The 24,478-nt window shown below is 51.2% G+C and overlaps 1 protein-coding gene across 5 annotated transcripts in view; it reads right to left on the bottom strand.

Moving 5' to 3' along the window:
* Positions 1 to 24,478, bottom strand: part of ANK1 (ankyrin 1) — a 209,178-nt gene that overhangs the window by 52,364 nt on the left and 132,336 nt on the right. For all 5 annotated transcript variants that reach the window (XM_044225313.1, XM_044225314.1, XM_044225315.1 and 2 more), the window contains exons 3-16: positions 17,766 to 17,864; positions 14,407 to 14,505; positions 13,770 to 13,868; positions 12,620 to 12,805; positions 11,516 to 11,614; positions 10,967 to 11,065; positions 10,568 to 10,666; positions 7,815 to 8,012; positions 6,366 to 6,464; positions 5,823 to 5,921; positions 5,183 to 5,281; positions 3,958 to 4,155; positions 3,341 to 3,439; positions 2,911 to 3,009 (exon numbers count right to left, since the gene is read on the bottom strand). In XM_044225313.1, coding sequence (XP_044081248.1) covers positions 2,911 to 3,009; positions 3,341 to 3,439; positions 3,958 to 4,155; positions 5,183 to 5,281; positions 5,823 to 5,921; positions 6,366 to 6,464; positions 7,815 to 8,012; positions 10,568 to 10,666; positions 10,967 to 11,065; positions 11,516 to 11,614; positions 12,620 to 12,805; positions 13,770 to 13,868; positions 14,407 to 14,505; positions 17,766 to 17,864 — 1,671 coding nt within the window. The remainder of the gene's footprint in view (positions 1 to 2,910; positions 3,010 to 3,340; positions 3,440 to 3,957; positions 4,156 to 5,182; positions 5,282 to 5,822; positions 5,922 to 6,365; positions 6,465 to 7,814; positions 8,013 to 10,567; positions 10,667 to 10,966; positions 11,066 to 11,515; positions 11,615 to 12,619; positions 12,806 to 13,769; positions 13,869 to 14,406; positions 14,506 to 17,765; positions 17,865 to 24,478) is intronic.

Genomic DNA, 24,478 nt, shown 5'->3' with positions numbered 1-24,478 from the left:
TTTTTGTTAATTATCTCATTTTGTGGCTAAAGAGGTCAACTCTCGGGGAGGTTAAGTACCTTACTTAATGTCACCTAGTAAATGAACAACAGAAAACCCACGCAGGCCTTCAGATCCCAGAGCTGAGGTTCTTTCGGCGGGAAGAGTGCTTCTCAAACCACAATGTGGACACAACACACTTGAGATCTTGCTCAAACATAGATTCTGACTCAGAAGTTCTAGGGAGGCTCCAAATTCTGCATTTCTCACAAGTTTCCAGGGGAGGCTGAGGCTGCTGAACCAGGGACCACATTTTGGCCACTGCTAACATTCAGGCCTAGAAGAGAGGCCAGGCCTGAGGACCTCCGAGCAGGACCCACGACTTTCAAAAGCACATGCCGGCCAATCCCAGAGCGCATGACACAAGACATCTGGTCCCCCCACCTTGGCCGGCATTCTCCCGGTTACCCCAGAGAACCGAGCCTCCCCGCCAACCTCTGTCAGACCATGCAAACCAACGTTTCTGATTCTTCCAGGATCACTGATCGGGAATAGGAAAGAGGAAAAAAGGGGTCTGACGGTATAGGAATATTTCAGCTTTATAGCATCAGAGGACAGGGGAAGAGCCACTCAAAAAGTGGATTTCGTGGGGAAATGGAAAGTTGTTAATTTACCCAAAGAATTAAATTGAATTAAAAAAAATAATTTCCTTTGAATAATTATGTAACCTCATTTGAGTGATCTTTAAAAAAAAAAATGAGAATACATTCTTTGTCAGCTGTGTTCCCATAACGAGATCAACATTTTGTTTCTAATGTTCACTCCATAAAATAATGTTTGGGTTGTATCAACAGAGAGCAAAGAAAGAGGTGTGGCTGACTGGCTGGAACCTGAGATTTGGAGCCCTCCCCAAAAAGAGGTCACTCTCTCTGTAAGGGAAGCATCAGCAAACACCTGCTTCTCAGGGCTGTCCCCAGGAGGAACTGGGGGCGGGGGTAGCTGAAGCTCTATCCGGTGCCCAGTCTGTAGCAAGCATCCACAGCACGAAAGCAACGGTTATTCAGACCTGTTTTGACAAAGGGAGGACCTGGAGCAAGTGGCAGGAACCTCACGGCAGCATAATCAGCCGTCCAGGTCCCTGGGGCAGCTGTGGGCGTCCGCACTGGCAAAAGCAGCACCCAGTCCTGGCAAGGTGACCCTGGGTTAAAACTGACATACAGAAGCAGCTGGCGGTCTCAGAGCAGAGAATACCCCCTCTGCACTTCCCAAAAAGCAGGATTAAAGGGAATGAATGACCTTCTGTAGGTGACAAGGACAAGGGGCGACTGGGCAGAGAGGTTAGGGAGAGCTGTGTGCCCTGAAAAGGTCTACTTCCCCAAGGAAATGAGCTCATCCTGAAGCATACATGCTGGAAAGAAATCTGCCTAAATGTTAAAACATTAGCATCAAAATTAGAAGGGGGAGGGTTTGGTTTGGGTGCACAGAGATTTGCATGTGAAATTCTACAAAATTGCCAGACTCCTTGGGAAACTATTTTTTGCCATGGAAACAAACCCCATCTGTACAAGGTTTGTACTCGGAGAAGGTTCTCTTTAAATACCATGAACCTGGCTCCAGTTTCTTTTATATAAGGAGGGGAGTGAGGAGGCGGGGAGTCCGGCTCTTTATTTTTAGAGGCAGGAGTAAGCCACATCTTAGCAGGGCCGCGTGCTCTGTCTACACAGTGACGTGGGCTTGCTACAACCGCGGGGACAGGAGCCCAAGGAGACAGAGGTGTCTGGGAGACGCTGTGTCTCCGGCAGAGTGATGCTGGAAAATTCAGATGAGCATCCATTCTGAGGAGGGAAGACAAACTGAAGGCCCGAGCTGATTTTCCCCCTGACTTGGGCTGTGTTCCCACTGAAGTCAGCACGTGTCAGCTGTCATCACACACCAACCCCCTCTTCCCCCCTCCCCCACCCCAGGCTCCCCCTGCCACAAGGCTGAGCGCTGGGGTGTGCTCTCCCTGAAATTATGCTGGTTTTCGGAGTCTTGGCTGCCCTGTAGGGAGCTCCCAAGCAAGGGCAGGGATCATTGTGTCTGAGTTCTGCCTTCTCCCCTACCCCTCTCCCCTGCTGGCCATCAGCCCCCTCCCCTCACAGACTAACTCAGCCCACTCTCTGGTCCCACACAGGGCAGCCTGTCCCCCAAAATGATCCCCACGTCCAGCTTTATCCCTTCACCTTGTACTAGGCACCCCCCGCCCACAAGTCTGATCTTACACAAGCAAGCCCAGTCAACTCCCTTTACTTGGTTCCCCTGAGAGGCAATGAACCTGCTCCCCAGGGCAGCGTCCTTCAGGGGCGAGCACACCAGCCTCATATCCACCAGGTCATATATACGTGGGTGTGCCTTGTTACAAAATCACCTCGATTTCCAAGTCTGAACTCATACAGGAAATGCATTTGGGGGTGACTATTCCCACTTGAAACAGGCCCCCCTGCTTCAAGGTTCTGGCAGGATCCCCCTGGCTACTTCTCAGACTGGGGCCATTGTGCTGCCAGCACCAAATGGAGTCTGAACCTGACAGCAGGGCCTGCCAGCCCCGGAGATGCCTGGACACGCTGACCTTGGACAGCCAGCTGCCAGGACTCGGCTGACAGAGCTCGGCTCACATGCTGTGGTTTGGGGAACCCATCTGTTGTGTCACACGAATCCCACCTCTGTGAGGTAACCTGTTGCTGAGAAGTGTTACCCACATCCCACCTCGCTCCCCGTCTCCAAATAGCAGCAGTTACTGGTTTGTGGGAAGGAGGCGAGATCTCAGAGGTAGAAATAAAAGCAAAACATGAAAGCCCTCCAGCCGCTCCTGGAACAGCCATTCCCAATGGGGGTGGCTGCGGGGACCTGCCCTGCAGGGGCCCCTGGCGTGTGAACCGGGACCGGCCTTACCCAAGCCGGGCTGTGCGGGGAGCCGCCTCGGGGAAGCAGCAGCCGGACGATGTCCAGGTGGTTGTGATGGACGGCCACGTGCAGGGGAGTCAAGCCATTCTGCAGGGACAAGACCACAGAGACAACAGCGTTCGCTCAGCTGGCTTTCCACGTTCCCTTCGGTTATCGGCAGCACCGTTTCGGGCTCTGTATATATTCTTTTATACATCATACGATCTGGTTAGAAGTGTTTCCAAACCCAGTCTCGATCTGAAGTCACTCAAGAGCATACCCTGCCAGACCTGGGGGCCCCCGCCTTGTTCTGCCTGCCACAGCCCCGTCCCCCCCAGAGGGCCGCCCATTCAGAAGACGGACACAAGAGGCACAAGCAGCGGAGTATACGCTTTGCCCTGGCCTCGGAGCTGAGAGAGGGAGAGAAGTTCAAACTCACTTTTCCGGCAGCATTGGGATGTGCGTCCCGTTCCAGCAGCAGTTCGGCCACTCTAACCTTCCCATACTTAGCCGCCACATGGAGAGGGGTAAATCCTTTCTGAGGAGAAACACAGGCCGTCAGAACGGGGTGGGGGGGGCGAGAAAGCTGTCCCTGCAGAGAGCAAGAGCCCATACCCTCACCGGCATGGAGACACAGAGCACGTAAAGGCCATCACAATCTCTCCCAGAGGCCAAGGTCCCAGAAATCAGCAGATTTCCTCTCCCACCTACCACCTGCATGGCTAGTGATGACCTATAAAACCACCTCCACTGCTAGCTAGTGGAGGGCAAGGGCCGAGTCTTAGTCCTCATATTCTGGAACCTGATTTGTCTAGAGCTAAAAGCTGGCCCATGATAAAGGGATGAAGGCTTGGTGGGTGGATGAGAAATGACAGTTTTACCAACTTTCTAGGGAAGGACAGCCCACTGGCTCACAGATGGTGGCCAGTCTAGGGGTGCTGGCCCTCCCAGCTGCTTTCAGCATCAGGAGAACCAGGCCGGAATGCCTGTCCCACATCCCAGGCCCAGCGGTGACTAGTCAGTTGCCTCTCGGGAACCGGAGGAAGGAGGCTGTACCTTGGTCATGCATGCCTGGGATGCTTCCTTTTCCAGAAGGGCCAGGGCCGTCTCCACATGGCCCTCCCGGGCTGCGACGTGCAGGGGAGTGTGCCCGGCAGTGGTGGCCAGGTTGGGATTGGCGTTATTTTCTAGCAGAAGCTTCACCATGTTTACATGACCGATGCGAGCCGCGCAGTAAAGCGGGGTCTGGTCATCCTGGAACCCAAAGGGAAAAACAAAGAACAGGGGACACGCACGTGAGGCCTGGAAAGGGTACGTAACTTTCTCAAGGTCACACAGCTAGGAAGATGAAGAGCTGGGGTTCAAATCAGGCATTTGAGTTACAGAAACAAATACGCTCTCTCATTTAATCCTCCCAACTACCCTGCTAACTTGTACCCTTACAAGTGGGCGGTTATTTCTACTGAACCGCCTAAAAGCTCAGCCTTTCCATCTGTAAAATGGGAACAGTAATCTACCTCACGGGGCTCTGGTTAGGATCAAGCAGGCAGTGTATTTAAATGCTTCATACAGTGTAACAGGCACTTGTCCTGTGTCCCAAGTCACATGGGAGAGGATACTGGCCTTTCTGCTTGAACAGGGCCATGGGAGCCTGAACCGCTAAAGGGGAGAGGTGACGTTTTCTTCCCACCCTTGCTCCTCCTCCTCCCCTGATGCTGAAGGGGTTCGAGGCTAAGGTCTCTGTGCTGGGGGCCCTGTGCGCGGCCCAGACACAAACTATGGTTCTAACTCTAAACAGAGCCTCTGTCACAGGAACAGAAGAAAACCCAATCTCGGTCAAAGCCAATCGCCTTGCAAATTCAGTAGCAATTCTCACTGCTCACTCGCCCAATCCCTTGAGAATATTTTTCCAACAAGGGGGCACCTTCCATTTTTTAGAGCAAGTAATTCTTGACTGGTTTTCAGTGGTAACATTTTCTCCAAAAAGTTGCTTCTCTTTTTATACCATGACTGTGACAGCCATGAAATGCTTTCGGTCCCTAAGTGCTGCAGGCCGCCCATGCTCTTTGGGCCTTCATTATCCTAACGAACAGGACAGCTCTGATGCAGACATACCCCCGGCCTTCTCAGAACCCCTGCAAAGCAGAACCTGAGCGTTCAGGATAACCCTCGTGGCCATGGCGAGGAACCTTTGCGCCACAGGCCTCTAATATGGAAGGATTTCTTCTCACTGCCCTCGAATTGCTTATATCCCAGGATCCTTCCCACCTCGAGAACTCACCTTGGCCTTGGCATTGACTTTGGCTTTGTTCTGGAGCAAGTATTTGGCAACTTCTGTATGTCCTGCTCTGGCTGCCATGTGCAGCGGGGTCTCCACTTTCTGTAAAACCACAGAATTAAAGAAATGTTAACCCATGCCGAGTTTCCAAAAAGACACACACGGAGTTCCAAAGTGCCAATGTGGGGTGACTTGTTGGTTTTCGTCCAAGAGGTGGAGTTGTTCCAACAAGCAGCTACTTTAGCCTTCAGCTTGCTGACACCTGGTATGTGGTGTGTGTGTGTGTGTGTGTGTGTGTGTGTTTGTGTGTGTGTGTGTGTGTGTGTGCGTGTGTGTTCTAGGTATACTTTAAAAGCAAACCTCAGAGCTGATGAATGTTAAATACTGTAAATGCATTCCCAGAAACACTTACAGAAGTTCCCAAATTATTGTCTAAAAAAAAACCTCCTAGGACTGACAGAGGTGTGACAAATTTAACTGGGAACGGCTCAAGACCTACACATATTCTCCCCAAACCTGAAGGCTCTCCTACTGTGAGAATTCTAGCTCTCTCCTCAGAGAGGTGATCTCAGGATCAGTAGCTCATCTCCCCTCCGAGCTCTCAGTCCAGAGGACCGAGCCCTTGCTCTCCCCACAGGCTTACCACGTTGGAGACATTGGGTGATGCTTCCCTCTGTAGAAGGTTCTTCACAATGGGCAGGTGCCCCATGAAGGAGGCCACATGGAGAGGTGTCAAGCCAGACTGGAACACACAAGAGAGGAATGAGAACAGAGGAGCCTTTCCTGCTCCTACAAAGAAGAGAAAGCCAGATGAATCTACTTTCTTGTTCTAGGGGCTCCGGAATGGTTTTCCAAGCAAAGGGAGTTCAATGAGATAGGTTTGCTTTCAGGGTAATGGCTGGAGGAAAAAAAAAAAAATCACTGCAGGGTGATTCTGTCCGCTTTGCAACTCAAAAACATGCATCTGATCTTGGAAAGCTCCCTGAAACTTGACACACGTTCCCTTGTCTCGGTCACCCAATGTGTTCCTTCAAGCAGTCTGAACTCGCACACACACACACACACACACACACACACACACACACAATCCTGCAGTCCCGCGTAGCTAAAAAGAACAACTCTCCAGAAAGCTGTTGGAGGAAGACCATGGGCAGGAAGCCTCTGCCCGTCTGTGGGGTTCTCCTACCTCAGTAACAGCGTCAATGGAGGCCCCCGTCTTCAGCAGCAGATCCATGACACGGATGTGGTTCTTCTTGCAGGCGATATGTAAGGGGGTGAAGCCATTCTGCGGCCCACACATAGGGAGACAGACAAGCAGGAGCTTACAAGACAAGCCCGAGGGGCCCCCAAACCGCCTCTGCCTGCTGCCCCTGCCTGGATGGTCGGCTACTGCCCGTCACCCGAGAGGGCCGCGGCTCCCAATTTCTGCACCAAGCATGTTCCTGAAGAAGTTGTTCATAAACCCTTTTTTCTTTTTTGATTAATCATATTTTTGGAGGCGCAAAAAGAGCCTGCTGTTTTCAGTTTCCTTCGGGGGAAACTGGCAATCAAGAACACTTTTTGTGAAGCAAATCCTGTTTCCTTTCCCCTGAAACCATGGATCATTTTTAGTAAAGTGGATTTCGGGATAGCAGCTCTGCTGGGAGTTTTGTTTGTTTCTGTCTGTTTGTTTTTTCCGAGGGCTTTACTCCCACAGGCCGGGGTTCCCCAAGTGGGGGAGGGGATTTTGTCGCACCCCTCCCCCACCCCCCACGGCATTTGGCAATGTCTGGGGACACTGCTGATTGTCATCACCAGCGGAGAAGGAGATCAGCCCTGGGGGAGGAGGAGCAAGGATGCTGCTAAACGTCCTACCAGGCATATCAGACCCAAAATCACAATAGCGCTGAGGCTGAGAAATGCCCCCACTATCCCAAAATCGTCCCTGGCGTGTGGCAAGAGCTCAGTGAAAGCTTTCTGAATGAAGGAGCCACCCTTGCAAGACCTGGAATCTCCCCTGTCTTCTGAAGTCTGCCCTGTGGGAGTGGGCAGAGAGGAGATGGCGGTCAAGGCCATGCTCTGTGCAGAGCTCTGGCCCCACCAGATCCCTGACCCTGCTCTCGGAACGCCTGGCCTGGGGCAAGAGGGAGAGGACTCCCAGTCAGTCCTAGGAGGGAACTCGCTTTAGGTGAGAACTCCTTTCTATACCAGCACTAGGAAAACTCTACACCTGTGAGCAGGGTAAGGGTGCTTAGCTCGGCCCAGGTCATTCAGCCACCAAAGTAGATAAAAAAGGCAGCCTAGAAGGAATCACTGTACTGCAACCCCAGGCTGGCCTAGAGGGAGTGGCGCCCCAATCCACACACATACCACGGACACTGCTTCTTAGTGAGGTCTCCTGGGCCTGATCCCCCTCCCCCCCTCCCCCCCCACCTCAGTCTGTCATCAGGGTGCCGAATGGGGAGTGGAAAGTTTACCATCCTGCCTCTGTGCTGCCATGTCCCCCAGGCCCTAGCCGGTGCCACCACCTTCCAGGCCCTAGTCTCGGGGGTACCACCGACATGTGCCCTTCCCACCAGGCTCAGCCATGCAGCTCTGGTCCTGCTTCCCTTGGCCTTTGCCTCTCTGACACCTTCTCTAGTAGGCTCCCACTCACCAGGGCTCTGGAATTTGGTTTGGCTCCTTTATCCAAAAGGACTTTGGCTACTCTGTGATGGCCGCAGTGGGCTGCCACGTGGAGGGGGGTCAGATGGTCCAGGGTGATGTCGTCTATCTCTGCGTTGTATTGCAATAGAAGTCGGACACAGTCAAGGTGGTCTCCCTGAGCCGCCATGTGAATGGGGGATAAGCCGTTCTGGGAGAAGAGGGAGAAACAAGCAAGCAGCAAAGGAAATGAACACAGAAGTTCAAGGCAATGATTCCAACCTCACGTCCTTCTTCCCTATGCAATGTTTCCACATGACCCCGGTGCTCCTGCCGGGTTCTGATTACACTCTCCACCTCATCAAATCCTCCAAGCCAGCTCCAGCCAGGCCGACCTCTTCCAGGAACCCTTCCCTGACCACCCGAGACTTCTGTGGGTTTTTCTTTATCTGTCCCACTCACGCGGACACTCCTCATGGATTTGCTGAATTGTGTCTGTAATGAACTTGTCAGGTGCGTGTCTCCATACTTAGCGGCCTCTTCAGATCAGTAACTGTGCCTTCCATCTCTCATAGGCCACACAATCCCCATACGAGCATGAGACACACAAAGCGCTCCATTTATATGCTTTTGAATGAACGAATGACCGCAACATAGAACTTGGATCTAGAGCCCTCTGTTCTGCGCTCCTAACACACACACACACATCACTTGAACAACTTCATTAAGAACTTTCAGTCTTCCTTAGGTAGCAATCTCTTAAAACAACAACAACAACAACAACAACAAAAAACCCAACATTAAAAACAAAGGAGACTTAGCGAAATAAGTCAAGCGGAGAAAGACAACTATCATATGATCTCCCTGATATGAGGAAGTGGTGATGCAACATGGGGGCTTAAGTGGGTAGGAGAAGAATCCATGAAACAAGATGGGATAGGGAGGGAGACAAAACATAAGTGACTCTTAATCTCACGAAACAAACTGTTGCTGGGGGGAGGGGGGTTGGGAGAAGCGGGGTAGGGTTATGGACATTGGGGAGGGTATGTGCTTTTGGGTAAATTGGAAGGGGAGGTGAACCATGAGAGACTATGGACTCTGAAAAACAATCTGAGGGGTTTGAAGTGGCGGGGGTGTGGGAGGTTGGGGTACCAGGTGGTGGGTATTATAGAGGGCACAGCTTGCATGGAGCACTGGGTGTGGTGAAAAAATAATGAATACTGTTTTTCTGAAAATAAATAAATTGGAGAAAAAAATTAAAAAAAAATTAAAAAATAAAAAACATTAAAATAAAACAAAAAACAAAAAACAAAGGAGACTCTTCACTCAATCCTTCACACATTAATCCAACAAATATTTACTAAGTGATTAATGAGCACCAGGTATGGGTTAAGCTCTGGAGAAACAAAAGAAAACAGACACAATCCCTGGCAGAAGGAAGCTTGTACACCCACAGGCTAAAGAGGTGGAAACAGATACATTGTTGTCACTGGGTACTGTAACAGCAGGGAAGGCAAGATCAAAGCACAGAGGTCCACTGGAGGCTAGGGTTTCCAGGAGGGAGGAAGGGGAGGAAAGGCTTTCAGGAGGAGGTGGCCCAGAGCTAGGACTTCTCTAGGAAGACAGAAAAGGAAGAATCTCTTAGCAAAGGGAGCAGTGTGGACTGGATCACAGAGGCAGCGATCCTTCGGGAACTTGGGGAGCTCTACCTATGCAGTTAGAGGTGCAGGAGGACCACGCCTGATGGGGGCACGGAGCTGGACTCCGGGGAGGCAGGAGCAGCATCAAGACAATCTGTGAGCTTAGGCACTCGGATGTTAGCTTTCAGAAAGGGAGCAAGAAAAGATTTTCAGCAAGGGAGACACACAACCAGGCTGCATGGCAGCTAGTATCTGTGTTACGGGTTGAATTGTGTCATCTCAAAATTCACATGTTCAAGTCCTAACCCCAGGTACTCAGGACGTGACGTTATTTGGAAATCAGGTCACTGCAGATGTCGTTAGTTACAATGAGGTCTTTCGTGGGGGCCCGAATACGATAATGAGTGCTGTCCTCATAGAAAGGGGAAGTCTGGACACACACACTCAGACACAGAAACCACGCGATGTGGACAGGGAGGCAGAGGTCAGGGTGATGCCAAAGCAGTGCCAAAGATGGCCAGCAACCACTGGACGCCAGGAGAGAGGCTTAGAACAGATTCCCCCTCACAACCTCTGAAGGTACCAGGCCTGCTGACCCTGCTCTCAGATTCTCAGCTTCTAGAACGGTGGGATGATGGGCTGCTGTGGTTCAAGCCACCCAGCATGAGGCACTTTGCTACCCCAGCCCAAGCAAGCTAAGCATTAGCTGCCACTCAGAGACTGACACAAAGGTCATGCCATACTTCCCAACGCTCAGTGAAAGCTGGCCCGCTGCCTGTATTTGTAAATAAAGTTTTATTGGAAGACGACTTCTAGTTTGCATATTATCCATGGCTGCCCTCCTACTACAATGGCAGAGGTAAATTGTTGCAACGGAGATCATGGCTTGCAGAATCTAAAAATATTGACTGTACGGCCCTTTAGAGAAAAAGAGGGCCATGCCCGATCTGACTAATGATTAGAGCTATACCGAGTGTCTCCCGTGGGACAGGCATTGGGTTATACAACACACTGGCTCAGTTAGTAGTATTAGCATCTCTGTTTTCTAGAGATGGGATTTGATCCTGGGTGGGCCTGACCTGGAGCCCTGCCAAAAGGACACTCCTCACGGAAGTGAAGCACGAACCTTGGTTTTGGCTTGGATGGGTGCCCCGTGGTCCAGCAGGATCTCTGAGATTCGCACGTGCCCATTCCGAGCTGCACAGTGGAGAGGTGTCAATTCATCCTTTAAAAGATAGAGTCCAAAAGAGAAAGCCCTGAAGGCACCTATCAGAGCCACTGCACAGAAGACTGCCTCCAGTACAGCTGCAGCCACAAGAAGCTCGGATGCTTCCTTCAGGACCAGCTCGGCTCCAATACAGCCCGTTGTGTTTCCTGCTGCCTCTTGGCTCCTGCCATGGCTGTTTCAAGAGGCCACCACTCGGGGGCCACAGAGAGGCCACCAGCGGGCCATCACAGAACCGGGGAGACTCTGGAAGGCAGAACTCCCTCCCCCCGGCCTTCCACGGAGCTCACTGGCACCCACCTTGGTCCTTGTTTCTATCTGGGCTCCCCGGTCCAGCAGGAGCCGCACCATGATCACGTTCCCCCTGCGGGAGGCGATATGCAGTGGCGTGATGCCGTTCTGGAAGGGGGAGGAACAGGAACCAGTCAGGCTGTGACGTCCTCCTCTCCAGAGCAGTGGCTCTGCACCCCATGCCTGTGTCCCCCCAGCCTTATGGTGGCAGCAATGCAAGAAGGCACTTTCAGCCTACTGGTAGGATGCTTCTCGCCTAGGAATGATCTCAAAACCTATAAGGACATGATGGCATCCTTATTGATCCCCGCAATTGGGCCAAGCCCTGTCATCACAACAGACTGGAAGAAAGCCCTGCCCTCCAGCCTTCCTCGAGAACGGACCAATGGAAACTGACGAGCTGATGATCAGACACAAACCAAGGAGGAGCTTAAGAGACACCAGGGCTGTCTCACCTGGGGGCACTCGCGCCATGAGGAAGAAGCCCGGGGTGTCACAGTGAGGGGCTGACAAGCCCAGAGCTCTGGACCAAGCGCAGGGCCTGCTGGGGAGACTTACCTGGGGCGTGAAGTTGACGCTGGCACCCCTGTTGAGGAGCAACTGGGCCACGTTGAGGTTCTCGTAGTGAGCTGCGATGTGAAGGGGGGTGAATCCCGTCTGGGGCACAACAGAGGGGGACAACTTGTCACAAGTCATGCTCTGCCATTTCCACCTCAGAATAAGGACAGGGCTTCTGGAAATGTCGGCAGGGCCCGAGCGCCCAAGGTGGAAAGGTTTGCCTTGTGACAAGTCATATTCAAGGCTGGGTGCCACCTCGGAGGGCCCCCCGTTCTTTGTTTTACAGTTCCCGCGGACAAACCACGGACTAGCATTACCTCAAACTCAGCAGGGCCCACTCACGTGAATGGCTACTTATGAAGAAATGTTAATGAACGAATGAAAAGTGTTACGGGGGCCATGATCTTCACTCTACAGATGGCTTCAGTCCCCTAAAAGGGAGTGGTGACTCAGCTGGCCAGCCAAAGGTGTGGCCCTTTTGACCCGTTGGCGTGTCATTGTCATCATTCTGTCCCATAAACCTGAGAGCATGCCTGATCCAGTCAGCAGCCTTCTAGACAAAACCCAGCGACCGGGGGCTGAAGGGACCATGTGACTAGCTCAGGTGATCCACTCCCACTAGAACCCAAACTTACAGACAACAGTTCAGCCGTGCCTCAAAACATCAGAGAGCGCAGGTCTAGGCCCCTAGGTAGCCCTCCCCATTCTCATCTCTTCATGTAGGGACACCTCCCCTCCTCCACCAGGGATCCACCAGGAAAAGGGGGGGGTTAAATTCTAGAACACCACCTGCCAGCCCTTAAAGTTCCACTCTGGCCAGTTTCACGCCAGCCTGCCCCGCATACTTTTCTGGGTGACCGGGAGCGACGCGAACCTTTCCTGCTCCACACCGAGCACCTCTTCCTGGGTGTTCGCTGGGAGTTTGAAGCGGGTCTGCCCATGGGGGCCCCTCCAGGTCACTAGCGGGAACCCAAAGGTGCCGAGGGTGGGGGTTGGTGGTGCTCCATGTGCTGGGCTAGGTCCATCCCCAGTCGCGGGGCATTCTCGGGGCACGGCCAGGGGCGACACTTGCGGCTCCGCAGCCCAGGGCTGAGCTGCCCTCACCTTGGAAAGCACGTCTGGGTTGGGGTCATTCTGCAGCAGGACCGCAGCTGTCCGTGTGTCATCGTTGCGCGCCGCGATGTGTAGGGCGGGTAGGCGCACTTTCCCCTTCGTGCCGTAGTTGATGAGGTGGGCCACCACGTTCTCATGGCCCTGCTGCAGAGCCACCGCGAGAGGCGTGAAGCCGTCCTGGCCACAGGAAAGGAGGAAAGCTCCATGTGCTCTGACTGCACCCGCCCACTCACTGTCCCCCAGGCAGAACACACGCTTTCCTGCCTCAGGGCTCTTGCTTGGGACGGACCTCAGCCTGAAATGCCTCTCTCACCATTCAGAGCCCTCTTCATCTGTCAAGCTCCGTTTCAATGCTACCTCCTCCCAAAAGCCTTTCTTGGACCCACTTTCTTCCTCCGCAATCTCCCAGAGCCCAGAGCCATTCATTTTCCTTTATAACTTGTTCCCAGTCTGAGTGCTCTGAGGGCTTTTTACTGCCCTCTGTTTCCCTGCCTACCCTCTCTGTCACCCTTCAACATGGCGGAGGCTCATTCCTTTCTTCATCGTACGAGGGTTAGTAACACCTAGCAAATGCTAGAAACTACGCCAGGCACTGAGGACTGACTGGATCATGAGCTACCCTGATCAATCTCCTTGGTTGCATGCCGAGGAGCCCAGGACCCCGTGGCTGGTGAAGAAGAAAGAGCAGAAAGTCATGTGACTGTTGAGTGTGACAATGTCAGTCGTCAAGAGAGGCTTGGGCTCTATCTAGCTCAATTTCATCCCTTCGTCAATGACAAAACTCAGGACCAGAGCTGAAGTGACTCATGGTCTGTGGCTGGATCCTTTCTCACCAACGTCCAGCCTTCAGTGGTGCTTAGTGTGGGAAGGACAAGCCTGAGTCTGATGTCATTTCTCTGGTATGTGTCTGGGCATTCCTCAAGACCCATGACTCTGTCTCTTCCTCCCTCTCCCTCGGAGAGCCCAGCAGCGCCCAGGATTAGTGCAGTGAGCAGAGGGAGAGAGCACACAATGACACTCCACACCAATCGTGACACAGGAAGTCTTTCAAGCCATGTCCCAGGGATGCACACCCCCAATGGTGTCCTGCACCCCGGGCGGGGGGCGTCCAGCAGGAAGGCCGTTTGCCCAAGGTACTTACTTCTGTGGCTACATTCTGATTAGCTCCATTTTCCAGTAAAAACTTAACCACTTCCAAGTGATTCTCTTGTGCTGCCATGTATAGGGGTGTAAAGCCTTTCTGCAGACCAAGAGTGAAAGTCATTAACATTCACCCACAAAATGAGAGATGCTAAACCCAAAGCAGAATCCTCTCAACCTGAGGACAGCTCTCTCTTCACCCTATTTTCACCTAGCCCACGGGGCCATGTTCCCGCCAACATCTCCGGGTGGAAAAACTCATTGATGCTTTGAAATGGTTTACTGGGATTATTACAAAAGGCCACCAGGTGGGGGCGACAATCCATGGAAATCAGTCTCTTGCCACCAGACACACAGCGTCTATTTTCACTCCTTTCCTCTGAAGTCCCCGTATCCCACCCACCTCTAAACACGCTTTCTCTCCCCAAGTGTGCCAGAGCTAGATATATCATTTGGTTTAACTGAACAAAGATGGGGGTCCACAACGATCAACCACCTCATTCTTAGAACACACTTATAGTAGAAGCATGCAAACACGCGCTGCCGATTAATCTAGACCATGTGCTCACAGTGTAACAGAAATGCAGGTGGAGAAGAAGTCCAGCGCCCTCTGGCCCGGGATCCCAGAGGACCATTACCTGTGACTGGGCGTTGACATTGGCGCCATAGTTGACCAGCTCCCGGACCACCTCATCCTGACCAGCGAGGGCGGCGATGTGCAGAGCTGTGTTCCCTTTCTGAAACACATGGAGGAGAGGAAGCAGAGCAGGTTTCCCACCAGGCTGTCAATGGTGCTGTGACAGTCAAAGGTAAAGTCACCATTAAAGGTACACTAATAAGGCTGTGCGTTGGGGTGGAGGACAGTGGGTTTTCTTGATGAGACAAAACGGGTAGATGACACCCATGAGTGTGCCTGACCTGTCATACACCTTGAAATAGTACTGAAAGCCCAGGGAGGAAAAGCCTTCCTATTCTCCACACAGAAAATGTCACGCTGAAGAACAAAGAAACCACTTCCCAACACCTAATCCACCGCCCGCAGACGCAGCGTTCTGTCATCAGCTGACGGACGTCGACGTTCCTCAGGACACACATTGAAAGGTTTGCCAGACGAGCCGGCCCTCCGTGAACTTCCAGCTCCTCACAAGCTGTAACTCGGCAGGACTGCGCGGAGCCCCCACCGGGTCCGGAGCTCTGGGGAAGGAGGCCGGCAGAGGCCGCAGGCTCGGCGCCCTTTTCCTGGAGCTGGGCCAAGTTTGTCCTGCCACCCCCATCCCACAGGGCCACTGCTGCCCTCCGCACCTGCAGGTGGGAGAGGTAGCCCCACTGAGGGCACCAGGGGGCTGAGGGAGCTCAGGTCTTTATTTCTAAATTGTGGCCTGAATCAGGCAACCCTGCTCGTCGCCTCCCAGGGTTGGTCTTTTTGATTTCTCCTTAAATTCCATTGGATAAACCAAAGGGTTCTTCCTCAAACATCTGTCAAAGAATAAGTGCCAGAAATGAAGGTATGGACGCTGATTAATCACTTTTCATAGAAGTCCGAAGAGCTTACGTCTAGAAGCCAACTCTCTCACTGTACCAAGTGGGACACGGCTGTTGGCACCAGAACCTTCTCTAGAAATCAGGACTCCGATCTCCAAGTCTCCCCATTTAGAAGAACGTGTGCTGTGCCCATTCATGCCTCCGCTACACACTGAACGCGTGTGTCAGGCGCTGGTCCAGGCGGGGGAGTATCGAGATGACAGACACTCGGGCTGTTTGCCCTCAAGAAGCAACAATGTCAAGATGTTGCTTTCCATCTGCCTCTCTCTGCCTGAAATCACACGACATCAGAGCTCTCCTCACAGAAATCCATGTCACGGGTGGTGGGGGGGGGCAGCTGGGCCCACATGGAAACCTGGCTCATGCCACCTTCTGGATCTGGGCTGAGGGCAGCACGGGTGGTGGATAAGAGCAAAGAGGAGACCGTGGGAAACAGACCCCCCACCTACACACAGATGCACACAGTGTGCGGTGCAAGAGGGCCCCTGGCCTGGGGTGAGGGTCCAAGGGCAAGGAGGTGGGGCCTCTGTTTTCTCCACCCCTCCCCCTGCATGCAGGAACACACCCTCGAAGAAGAAAAAAAATTTTTTTCTTAGCTACATGTGATCCACAAAGACCCACTCTGTCCCCTGGCTGGGTGTCCTGGAGCTCCTGGAAGGGATGGGGCTGGGGCAGGTGCCGGGCACACTCAAGCAGGGAGATGGGGGGGTTCTCCCTCTCCACCCGCCGAGAGGCTGAGCACAGGCCCCTTCGAGGCAGAGACGGGAGGATGGTACCAGGATGCTTTTGTTTTGCGCTTTTAAAATTTCTAAGCACAGTTTAGGAAACTATATTGGTTTTGGCTTTTTTACTCTTGTCTTTTTTTAATCTTTCTCATGCTTGCGAGACCCATTAGAATTCCCCAATCTGCTATGACTCTTGCTCAGCCCACGGTTTCTGCCTCACCTTTTTTCCTCCCTCTGTGTGGCATTCAGAAACCATGCTGGCTTACAAAATGTCTATAAATAACAAAGACACACCAAGCGTTCGCTTGCAAAATAACAATCAGAGGGGGAAATTCGGCAAGAGGGAAAAGCGAGGAAGTGCCCTGTTCACGTGGCTCTTGGGGCCGCGCCAGGGAAGAGGAGCCTGCAGATGGCGCACTGCTGGCGGCCAGGTCCGTGGGAGCGCCAGAAGGAAAACTAACTGCATCCCCTTCATCCGCAGAAGAAGGGAGGAAACAACTGGTACCTGTCGGGGGTGGGGTGGGGGGGGAAGAAGTGCCGCACAGACATAGAGAAAGAACAACTCTTGTCTATTTCACCGGCGAGATCGCATGAAAATTACATGACATGACATGATGTGAAAATCACCGAATTTTACCGCCAGGGATGACTGCACCTTCCTAATATTTTGGTAATGCGCTTCATAACCACTCTATCTGTGGTCCACCTATCATTCTTCCGGCTCTCCGCTCGAGAGGCGGCCCATACGCTTGCCGCCCGGAGCGGAGATGGAGGCTAGGCGTGAGACCGCCATGGGTACCGGAACAGCAGATGGAAAGAAAGAGGCCAGCAGGACAAAGCCAAGAGGAAAACCGCGGGAAGTAACCGGGAAGGACGAGAAAAGGAAGCAGTACTCGAGTCAGCAGAGAGAGGTGGTTTTTGTGTGTCGTTTTGTTTTGAAGTATTGGCGGCGGTGTCTTGCTTGCTAAGCAGATGGGATGGACGGATGTAAGAAATAAAACCCATTTTGCAACCTGTAGCTGCATGATTTCGTGACTGTCGTTTCTGGGCTTGCATCACTGGAGCTAGGGGGAGGAGTATGTCGGTGTGGGGGCTGTGACGTCCCCCCTTGCTCAGTGGCCCCTGATAGGAAAAGAGAATGCTGTTCAGGGTCATCCGTCAGGGGAGGAAATAAGTGTGGAGCCGACCAAGTAGAATGCTGGAGAAGGATAACTGCGAGGGTCTGGCCCTCTTCTTCCAGCCTCAGTAGCAACACAGCCACCAGTATTTGCTGATGCCTGTTTGTCATCTGAATCCTGAAACCAAGTATTATTACCCCCATTTTACAGATGAGGGAATTGAGACATCTCACTAGGTAACCTACCCAAAGTCACAGAGCATGAAATAGTTCTTCTGGGATCTGGACCCCAGGCACCTGACTGTGGGCTTCCAGGGTTCTTAGCCCCTATAGGAGTCAGAGACCCCAAGAAAACAGAAAGTCACCAAAAGAATTCTATTTCTAGGTGCATACTCTGGCAAGGAGGAGAAAGCAAAAGCCCACTGACTCCTTGTGGAAATAGGGTCCTGTGCTTTTCAGGTAATTTCAGGGATGCCTAGAACTAGAAAGCAATGGGAAGGACAACAGAAATTCAGAAGCACTCTTGGATTTCTCTCAAGTTTGGGACAAGACAGGAGGGATGCCCCCACACTTGAATATCAATTAAAAGCTCCCCGTTCCCTAAGAGACGTACCTTGGTTGTCGTTTCTAGAATGATTTCTTTGTGCAGAAGTTCAACCACCATCTTCACGTGGCCTTCTTTAGAGGCCAGGTGCAAGCCGTTCAGCCCATTCTGTAAAGAGCAGAGAGGCAGGAAGAGTGGTTAGGGGACTATGCATTCTGCTGTTCCAGTGGCTGAGATGAGGCCACTTCCCTGTGAAGAGATGTGTGACGGGCCAGAAGGGAAGAACGGGAGGGACCCTGAGTGGTGCTGATGCAACCTCTCCAAGCTCTTCTCTGCAGAAGCCCCAGATAACAGGAACGCAGGGTGATAGCAAGACCACCTCTCCCTGGATTCATCTCCATCTTAAGTGTGGGGAAGCTCTCACTAAGGCAGTGGGTGACCTGAAATTCAGATCTTGGCCACGCTTTTGGCAACCACTTCATGGAAGTGCTGTAGCTTCAATCCCCTGGTTAATTTTCATGGCACCAACCAGTAAAAGCAAAGGGGCAACACCAGTGTTTCTTAAACACTTGCAGAGATAAGTGCATATTTAGTAACAACAATGACAAAAAAAAATCTGAAATAAGCTCTTTGAAGAATTAAATACCACCAACCACCAGCTATATGATTTCTTCCACAGATGAATCAAGTTTTAAAATAGCCCTTTGGCCACCTTGACCTTTTAAATGTGGTCAAAGCTTGTCTGACAGTTCAGTTGTGGGGTACGGGGCGGGGAGAACCAACACTGTCCACGCCCAGTGGGCAGTCCACAGGAGCAGAACTCTCCCTGACCACAGAAAGTTCCAGCTGTACATGGCGAGGTTTGAGAGAAGGGTTTACTTGGCACGCTCGTATGTCCTGTCTTCTGATCCTTGCACTTAAGATGCCTGGAAACTTCCTCGCAAAAGCTGACTTCAGAGAGTGCAACTTAGAGCCGCACATAATTCTGACAATATGACAGAACTCATTTCGCTTCTAGTGACCAGCAGATCTTGGTTCCATATGGAAGACGATGTTAGTCAATTAGCACTTCCCGTGCCCCACTGTTGTGTTTTCTTCCTCCTTCTTGCCCACCAGCCATCCCCCCTTCTTCTCCCATTCCTTCCAGTCTCCTGCTTCAGTCAACGCTGTTCTAGCCCATTGCCTTGCAGGGGATGCCCCACAGCCACTGCAGGCTCTGGCCAATGGAAAAGACCCTCGCCACCACAGCCAGAGGGGCTTGGCTCCTGAAGGTGTGGCTCCTGCAGCCTCACCCACCACGGGCCCCTGAAATCCCTCCCTCCCTTTGGGTCTCGGCACTCATGACCCACGAATGCTCACGCTGAGAGATTTTATTCCTTGCCCTGGACCCCACCCCCAAAACTGTCTTTACACTGGGGCCTTGAAGACGTTCCTGGGGTGGCAGAGAAAAGAGGTGGGCTCTGAAGGGAACTTCCCCTCATTTCCATTCAGTCGGTCCCCTGCACCCCCAACATGCAGAGTGCAGTGGGCCAAATCCTTGCACATCAGCACAGCCAACATGGTAGGGGGTGTGTGTGTGGGGGGAGGGGGGGCGATGGGAGGGTCCTCTCATGCAACATATGCAAACGCCTAGAAATTACCGTGAGATGATTTGCTCTTGCAGACTGTGCACACCATTAAAGGTAGTGTCCAAAGCGGTGTGAATTATTCACACCCTGGTGTGAACAGGCTTATCGGATAAAGGCAGGGTCCCCGTCAGGTTTGATAACAGAAAGGGAGACAGTGATCTGTGAGAACAGGAAGCTGGGGGAGGGGGGGAGGGAGAAGAACACTGGGTGGCAGCAAACCAGTTCTTCTCAAATCAATTTGCAAAATACAAATGCTCTGAAAAGCAATCTGTCCAGGGACGGGGGCTCTGGGAGCCTGGAGCCCTTCTCTGCAGCTTCCAGCTCTCGGCTTTACCCCAGGGCAAGTCTGCGCGGGAGCCCCGCCTCCCTCCCAGAGCAGTGCGCTCTGCCAGCCCCTCTTGAAACCTGGCAGTGTTCTGGAAGGTTCCCTGGGATTGCTTAGGACTCGCACTGGTGTTAGCAGCTGCTGCAGTGTGCTTCCCGCAGGGGACTGGGCTGTGGCGGCAGGGAGAGCGGCACAGTGCTGCCTGGTCCCTTCCCATGAGCAGTCGCGGCTCCTGAATGCCTCAAAGCTGGGGAGTTGGCAAGTCAACAAGGAAAACACCTAAGTGGACAGCCGATGATCCGGGCTGTCTGTCCCTGCTCTTCCGAGCCCATGTCAGGATCTCCAGCCAGAAGGATTCTAGACGTCCTGTCCGCCCAGAGAATGGAGGGGAACAGGCTGTCAGGATCCCTGAATGCTGAGGAAATCAAGGTCGGGGGTAGTCAAATGAGTAGCCAAGGTCACACATCTTTTCTAGAGCACAGCCATGTAGAAAACAAATCTGTATTTCCCAAGGGGAAAAAAAGGGCTTGGGGTTTTTTGGTGGTGGTGGTTTTAGTTGTTGTTTTCGCCCCTAGGAACTAGTATGTTTCCAGCAGAGGACAAAAGCCCATTTCTCCTTGTTTTGCTCACCTGGCAGCTCAGAACGAACCCTCAGTCACAATAACTCATCCGGGTCTGGCCACGGCCACTCTAGTTTGATATCCAAGATTTTATTCCTTGCCCTGCTCCACAGAAAGTCCCTCTGCTTCCCTCCCTGCATCCCAGGCCTCCCCCTAAAAGCTACACTCTTGGCAGGAGGCAGTCACAGAAAAGGGACCATCACAACAGATTGGTATCTTAAATTGTGTTACTCAGCTTCCATCCCAGACCCTGGATCGATGTTCTCTTTCTTCCTTATGACTTTGTATTTTTCTGACCCTATTTTTGATTGTTTGCTTTCAACATGGTCACCCTAAGTCACCTCTCAGTCTATCACGTGGTGATATGAATCCAAGCCCCATTTGGCATAGCTGTCACACGCAAGGTGCCTGTGACATGCATGGGAGATACTCACAAAGGCCCAGAACTTATCACAGAATAAGAGCCACGGAACACGGCTGGACCAAACGCTTGTCTCCGCAGCTCTCAGAGTCCCGGCAGTTACCTAACGCCAGCATTTCCTTAATCCAGTTCAGACAAAAGTTACTGAGAAACTATTCCATGCCTGACACCACACTAGAAAGGAATACGATGCAGACCCTTATCCTTGAAGATCTCAATTTAGTAGAAGCAACAGATGCATAAAAAATAAGTGTGAGATAATGTGAAAATGCCCAAAATGGCATGAGAAGAGAAGTAGCACAGAGGAAAAAGGAGCTGCTCTGCCAAGAGGGTTAGGAAATCTCCCTGGAGGCCTGTTCAAGGAAGCCTGTACGCAGGAAGGGATACAAGTTCATTAACAATGGAGACATGAGAAGCTGTTTCTGAGTAAATTCTAAACCCAGGAGCTAAAATTGCAGAGAACATGCTCCCAGCCCTTCTCATCAAGCGTCCTCCTCCCATCCAGAAAGCATCTTCATTCAGGAGACACACAAGTACCCGACCTCCAGCAGGTTTTCTCCAGCAGCTGACCTCGGCAAGCAGCTGGACAGCTGGTCACCATCTAGCCGCTAAGGTCGCTGAATGCCTGAAAACTCATTTACAGCACATACACAGTAAGGAACTTGTGTAACTGTTTTATTGAATGCATTATTAGGGGCACCTGGGTGGCTCAGCAGGTTAAGTGTTAGACTCTTAGTTTTGTCTCACGTCAGGGTCTCAGGGTTGTGAGATCGAGCCCCGTGTCGGGCTTCACATGGAGTCTGCTTGACATTCTTTCCCTCTCCCTCTCCCTCTGCTTCTCCCCCTGCAAGCGCTCTCTCTCTCTTTCTCTCTCTCCAATAAATATAAATAAAGTCTTTTTAAAAATGCATTACTAGCCAACACAGGAGATCATTTCCAGTATTTTGAATGAACCACAGAGATGAATGATCATCTACCACCTCTTCAAAACCACGATCCATGTTTTATTTCAGTTAATTCAAGTTTAAGTTGTTTGCCAAAAGGAAACGGTGAGCCGCTGAGCCTTGCCTTGCATCTTTCACCACTCCAGCTACCTTCCCAGCCCCTCCTCTTGATGCCGAATGGCAGACAGACTGCTAAGGGGGATGATGGGGAAAGTCATGTATTTCATATCCCAAATAACTGGGTGTTGAAGATAAGCAAGAAAAAGGTAAGAGTGTGGCAGTAAATGCTTCATGTAAATTAGAAGCTGGAGAGCAAAGTGGTAACTACTTGTGGCCACTTTTTAACCACATGCCTTCCTTGGGAAAACACTAGCTTGCCAGATCCCTCTTCCTAAAAACTCCTCCTTCCAGGTCTCCAATTGCATGTACATTTGGTTAACTGACATTGTCCCATAGCCCTTGGCTGCTCAGTTCTGTTTTCTCTTTGCCTACTCTTTTTTTTTTTTTTAAGATTTTATTTATTTATTTGACAGAGAAAGATCGCAGGTAGGCAGAGAGAGAGAGAGAGAGAGAGAGAGAGGAGGAAGCAGGCTCCCTGCGGAGCAGAGATCCAGATGCAGGGCTCCATCCCAGGACCCCGGGATCATGACCTGAGTCGAAGGCAGAGGCTTTAACCCACTGAGCCACCCAGGTGCCCCATCTTTGCCTACTCTTTTTTTTTATTTTATTTTATTTATTTATTTGACAGAGAAAGATCGCAGGTAGGCAGAGAGAGAGAGAGAGAGAGAGAGAGAGAGAGAGGAGGAAGCAGGCTCCCTGTGGAGCAGAGATCCAGATGCAGGGCTCCATCCCAGGACCCTGGGATCATGACCTGAGTCGAAGGCAGAGGCTTTAACCCACTGAGCCACCCAGGTGCCCCATCTTTGCCTACTCTTTTTATTCTGTTGTGTCAATTTTTATCATTTTCATGGACTTATCTTCAAGTTCTCTGATGTCTTCCTCATATGTGTCCAATCTACTGAAGACCCTATCAAAGAAACTCCTTATCACCAAGAAACTGGCTTTTTAAATTTCTAGCATTTCATTGGATTCTTTCTGACACTGTCCATCACTCTGCTGAAATTCTTCATCTGTTCATGAATGTTGTTCACCTTTCCTACTAGATCCTTTAACACATTAATCACCGTTATTGTAAAGACCATCTGATTGTTCCAATATCTCATCTCTGAGTCTGCTTCTGTAGATTGCTTTGCCTCCTGACAAAGGTTTTGTTTTCTTCTTATTTGTGTGTGCGTGCGTGTGTACTGACTTAGGTTAGTTGACTTGGGTTTGAGTTTTGCTATCTTCAGTGCACTACAGCCTTCAAATTCCTCTAGATGTAGACAGCTGGTATCATAAGCTTAGAGTAGGAGCAAGGGTGCTAGAGGGATTCCTGTGTTCCTGATCTCCCTTTAGCCATCAACCAGCCAGCATGCCCATACCTCAGCTGGGGTCCTTCTCCATGCTTCTGCACCCCTCCCAGCAGTAATATGCTCTTTCTTGTTCTGGGGTAGGGAGGGAAGCAAGATTGGCTTGTATAACAGCCTCTCCTTTGTTTTGACCTAGACCGAGTGTTACAAACAATATCACAAAAGGTCTTGAACCTGGACCTCAAAGGGGGAGGATTCTTGTTTTAAGCATTCTCTCCCATCTCTGTGGCAGGAAGACCTACCTCGTCTTTGTACTTGGTCTTGGGTGGGAGTTTCTTGCTCTTCCTCTAGCAGTAGCAGAACTCTTTTCCTTACTAGTACACGACCATTTGGGGACCAGAATCATCTCCTGCCCTCCCCTAGGTGAAAAAGAATTTTGCGTCTACCTTTCCTACAGCACCACTGGGTCTTTGCTGTGTCCTGGGGCCAATGTAATTTGTTTCTATTCCTGCCCCTGAAGAATGGATTTTCACTTATGGTCTGAAGGTCAGAGTGTTTGTTTTTGCTTCAAATGAGGGAAGGATCCTGGGAAGCAGGCAAGGCTTTTTCTGTTCCTGCCTCTACCTCTGCCTCCAAAGCCACCAAGTGCCTCCTATATGCTTTTGCCATCCTGGGAGATTCGCTGGTCTCCTGACATACCCCAGTATTTCTCATGAACACCCACCGGAGGCCTGTGGTTCCAGACACACTACAGCTCACAATGACCTTTAAGAATTTGTTCAGAGTTTGGCTTGTATAACAGCTGCTTCTTTTTCCCGTACTCTGCTACAGCTGAAATGGTAGCCCTCTTTTTGGAGGGGCTCACCCCTCTGCAGAATTCAGTTAACTTGGTTGCACAATTTGATCTCAAGCCTTCTGAAGGGCTCAGGATGAATTATAATTTTGTAGATTTTCCAGGCGTTTCTCACTGATAGGGCAGGAACGACGTTCTTAAAAGCTCTTTACATCCTACATACTCCCTATACTGAGCCTTTAAGGACACTTACCCCCATATGATCTCATTTCCTATGGTCCTAACAGAGAAGACAACACTTTTATGATCTTGTTTGGCAAAAGCGTTCACGCCAAGCATACACACCTGGAGTTTTTCATCTGCCTTTGCTCTTTTTCAGGTAAAATGTCAATTTAGAGGATTTTTCTGAGAAGCAATCTGTCCAACAGGAGGGGGAGGAGTTCTCAGCTAGGCTGTGTTTCTTTTAACATTTTTAAGAGGAAGGGAAAAAAAAAGTCACATTCAGCCTGAATGATTTAATTTGGAGTATTTTCTTGTACCAACTGTGAGAAATTCCATTGGCAAAATACACAATTCCAGACATTTGTTCTCAGTAAATTGTTCCTCTGTTTAGCATCTCTGATTGCCCCAATTACACTAATT

This window comes from Neovison vison, chromosome 11 (assembly GCF_020171115.1).
Source record: "Neovison vison isolate M4711 chromosome 11, ASM_NN_V1, whole genome shotgun sequence".
Classification (NCBI taxonomy): domain Eukaryota; kingdom Metazoa; phylum Chordata; class Mammalia; order Carnivora; family Mustelidae; genus Neogale; species Neogale vison.
Note: the sequence above shows the minus strand (reverse complement) of the source record. Positions and strands in the feature narration are given on the sequence as shown.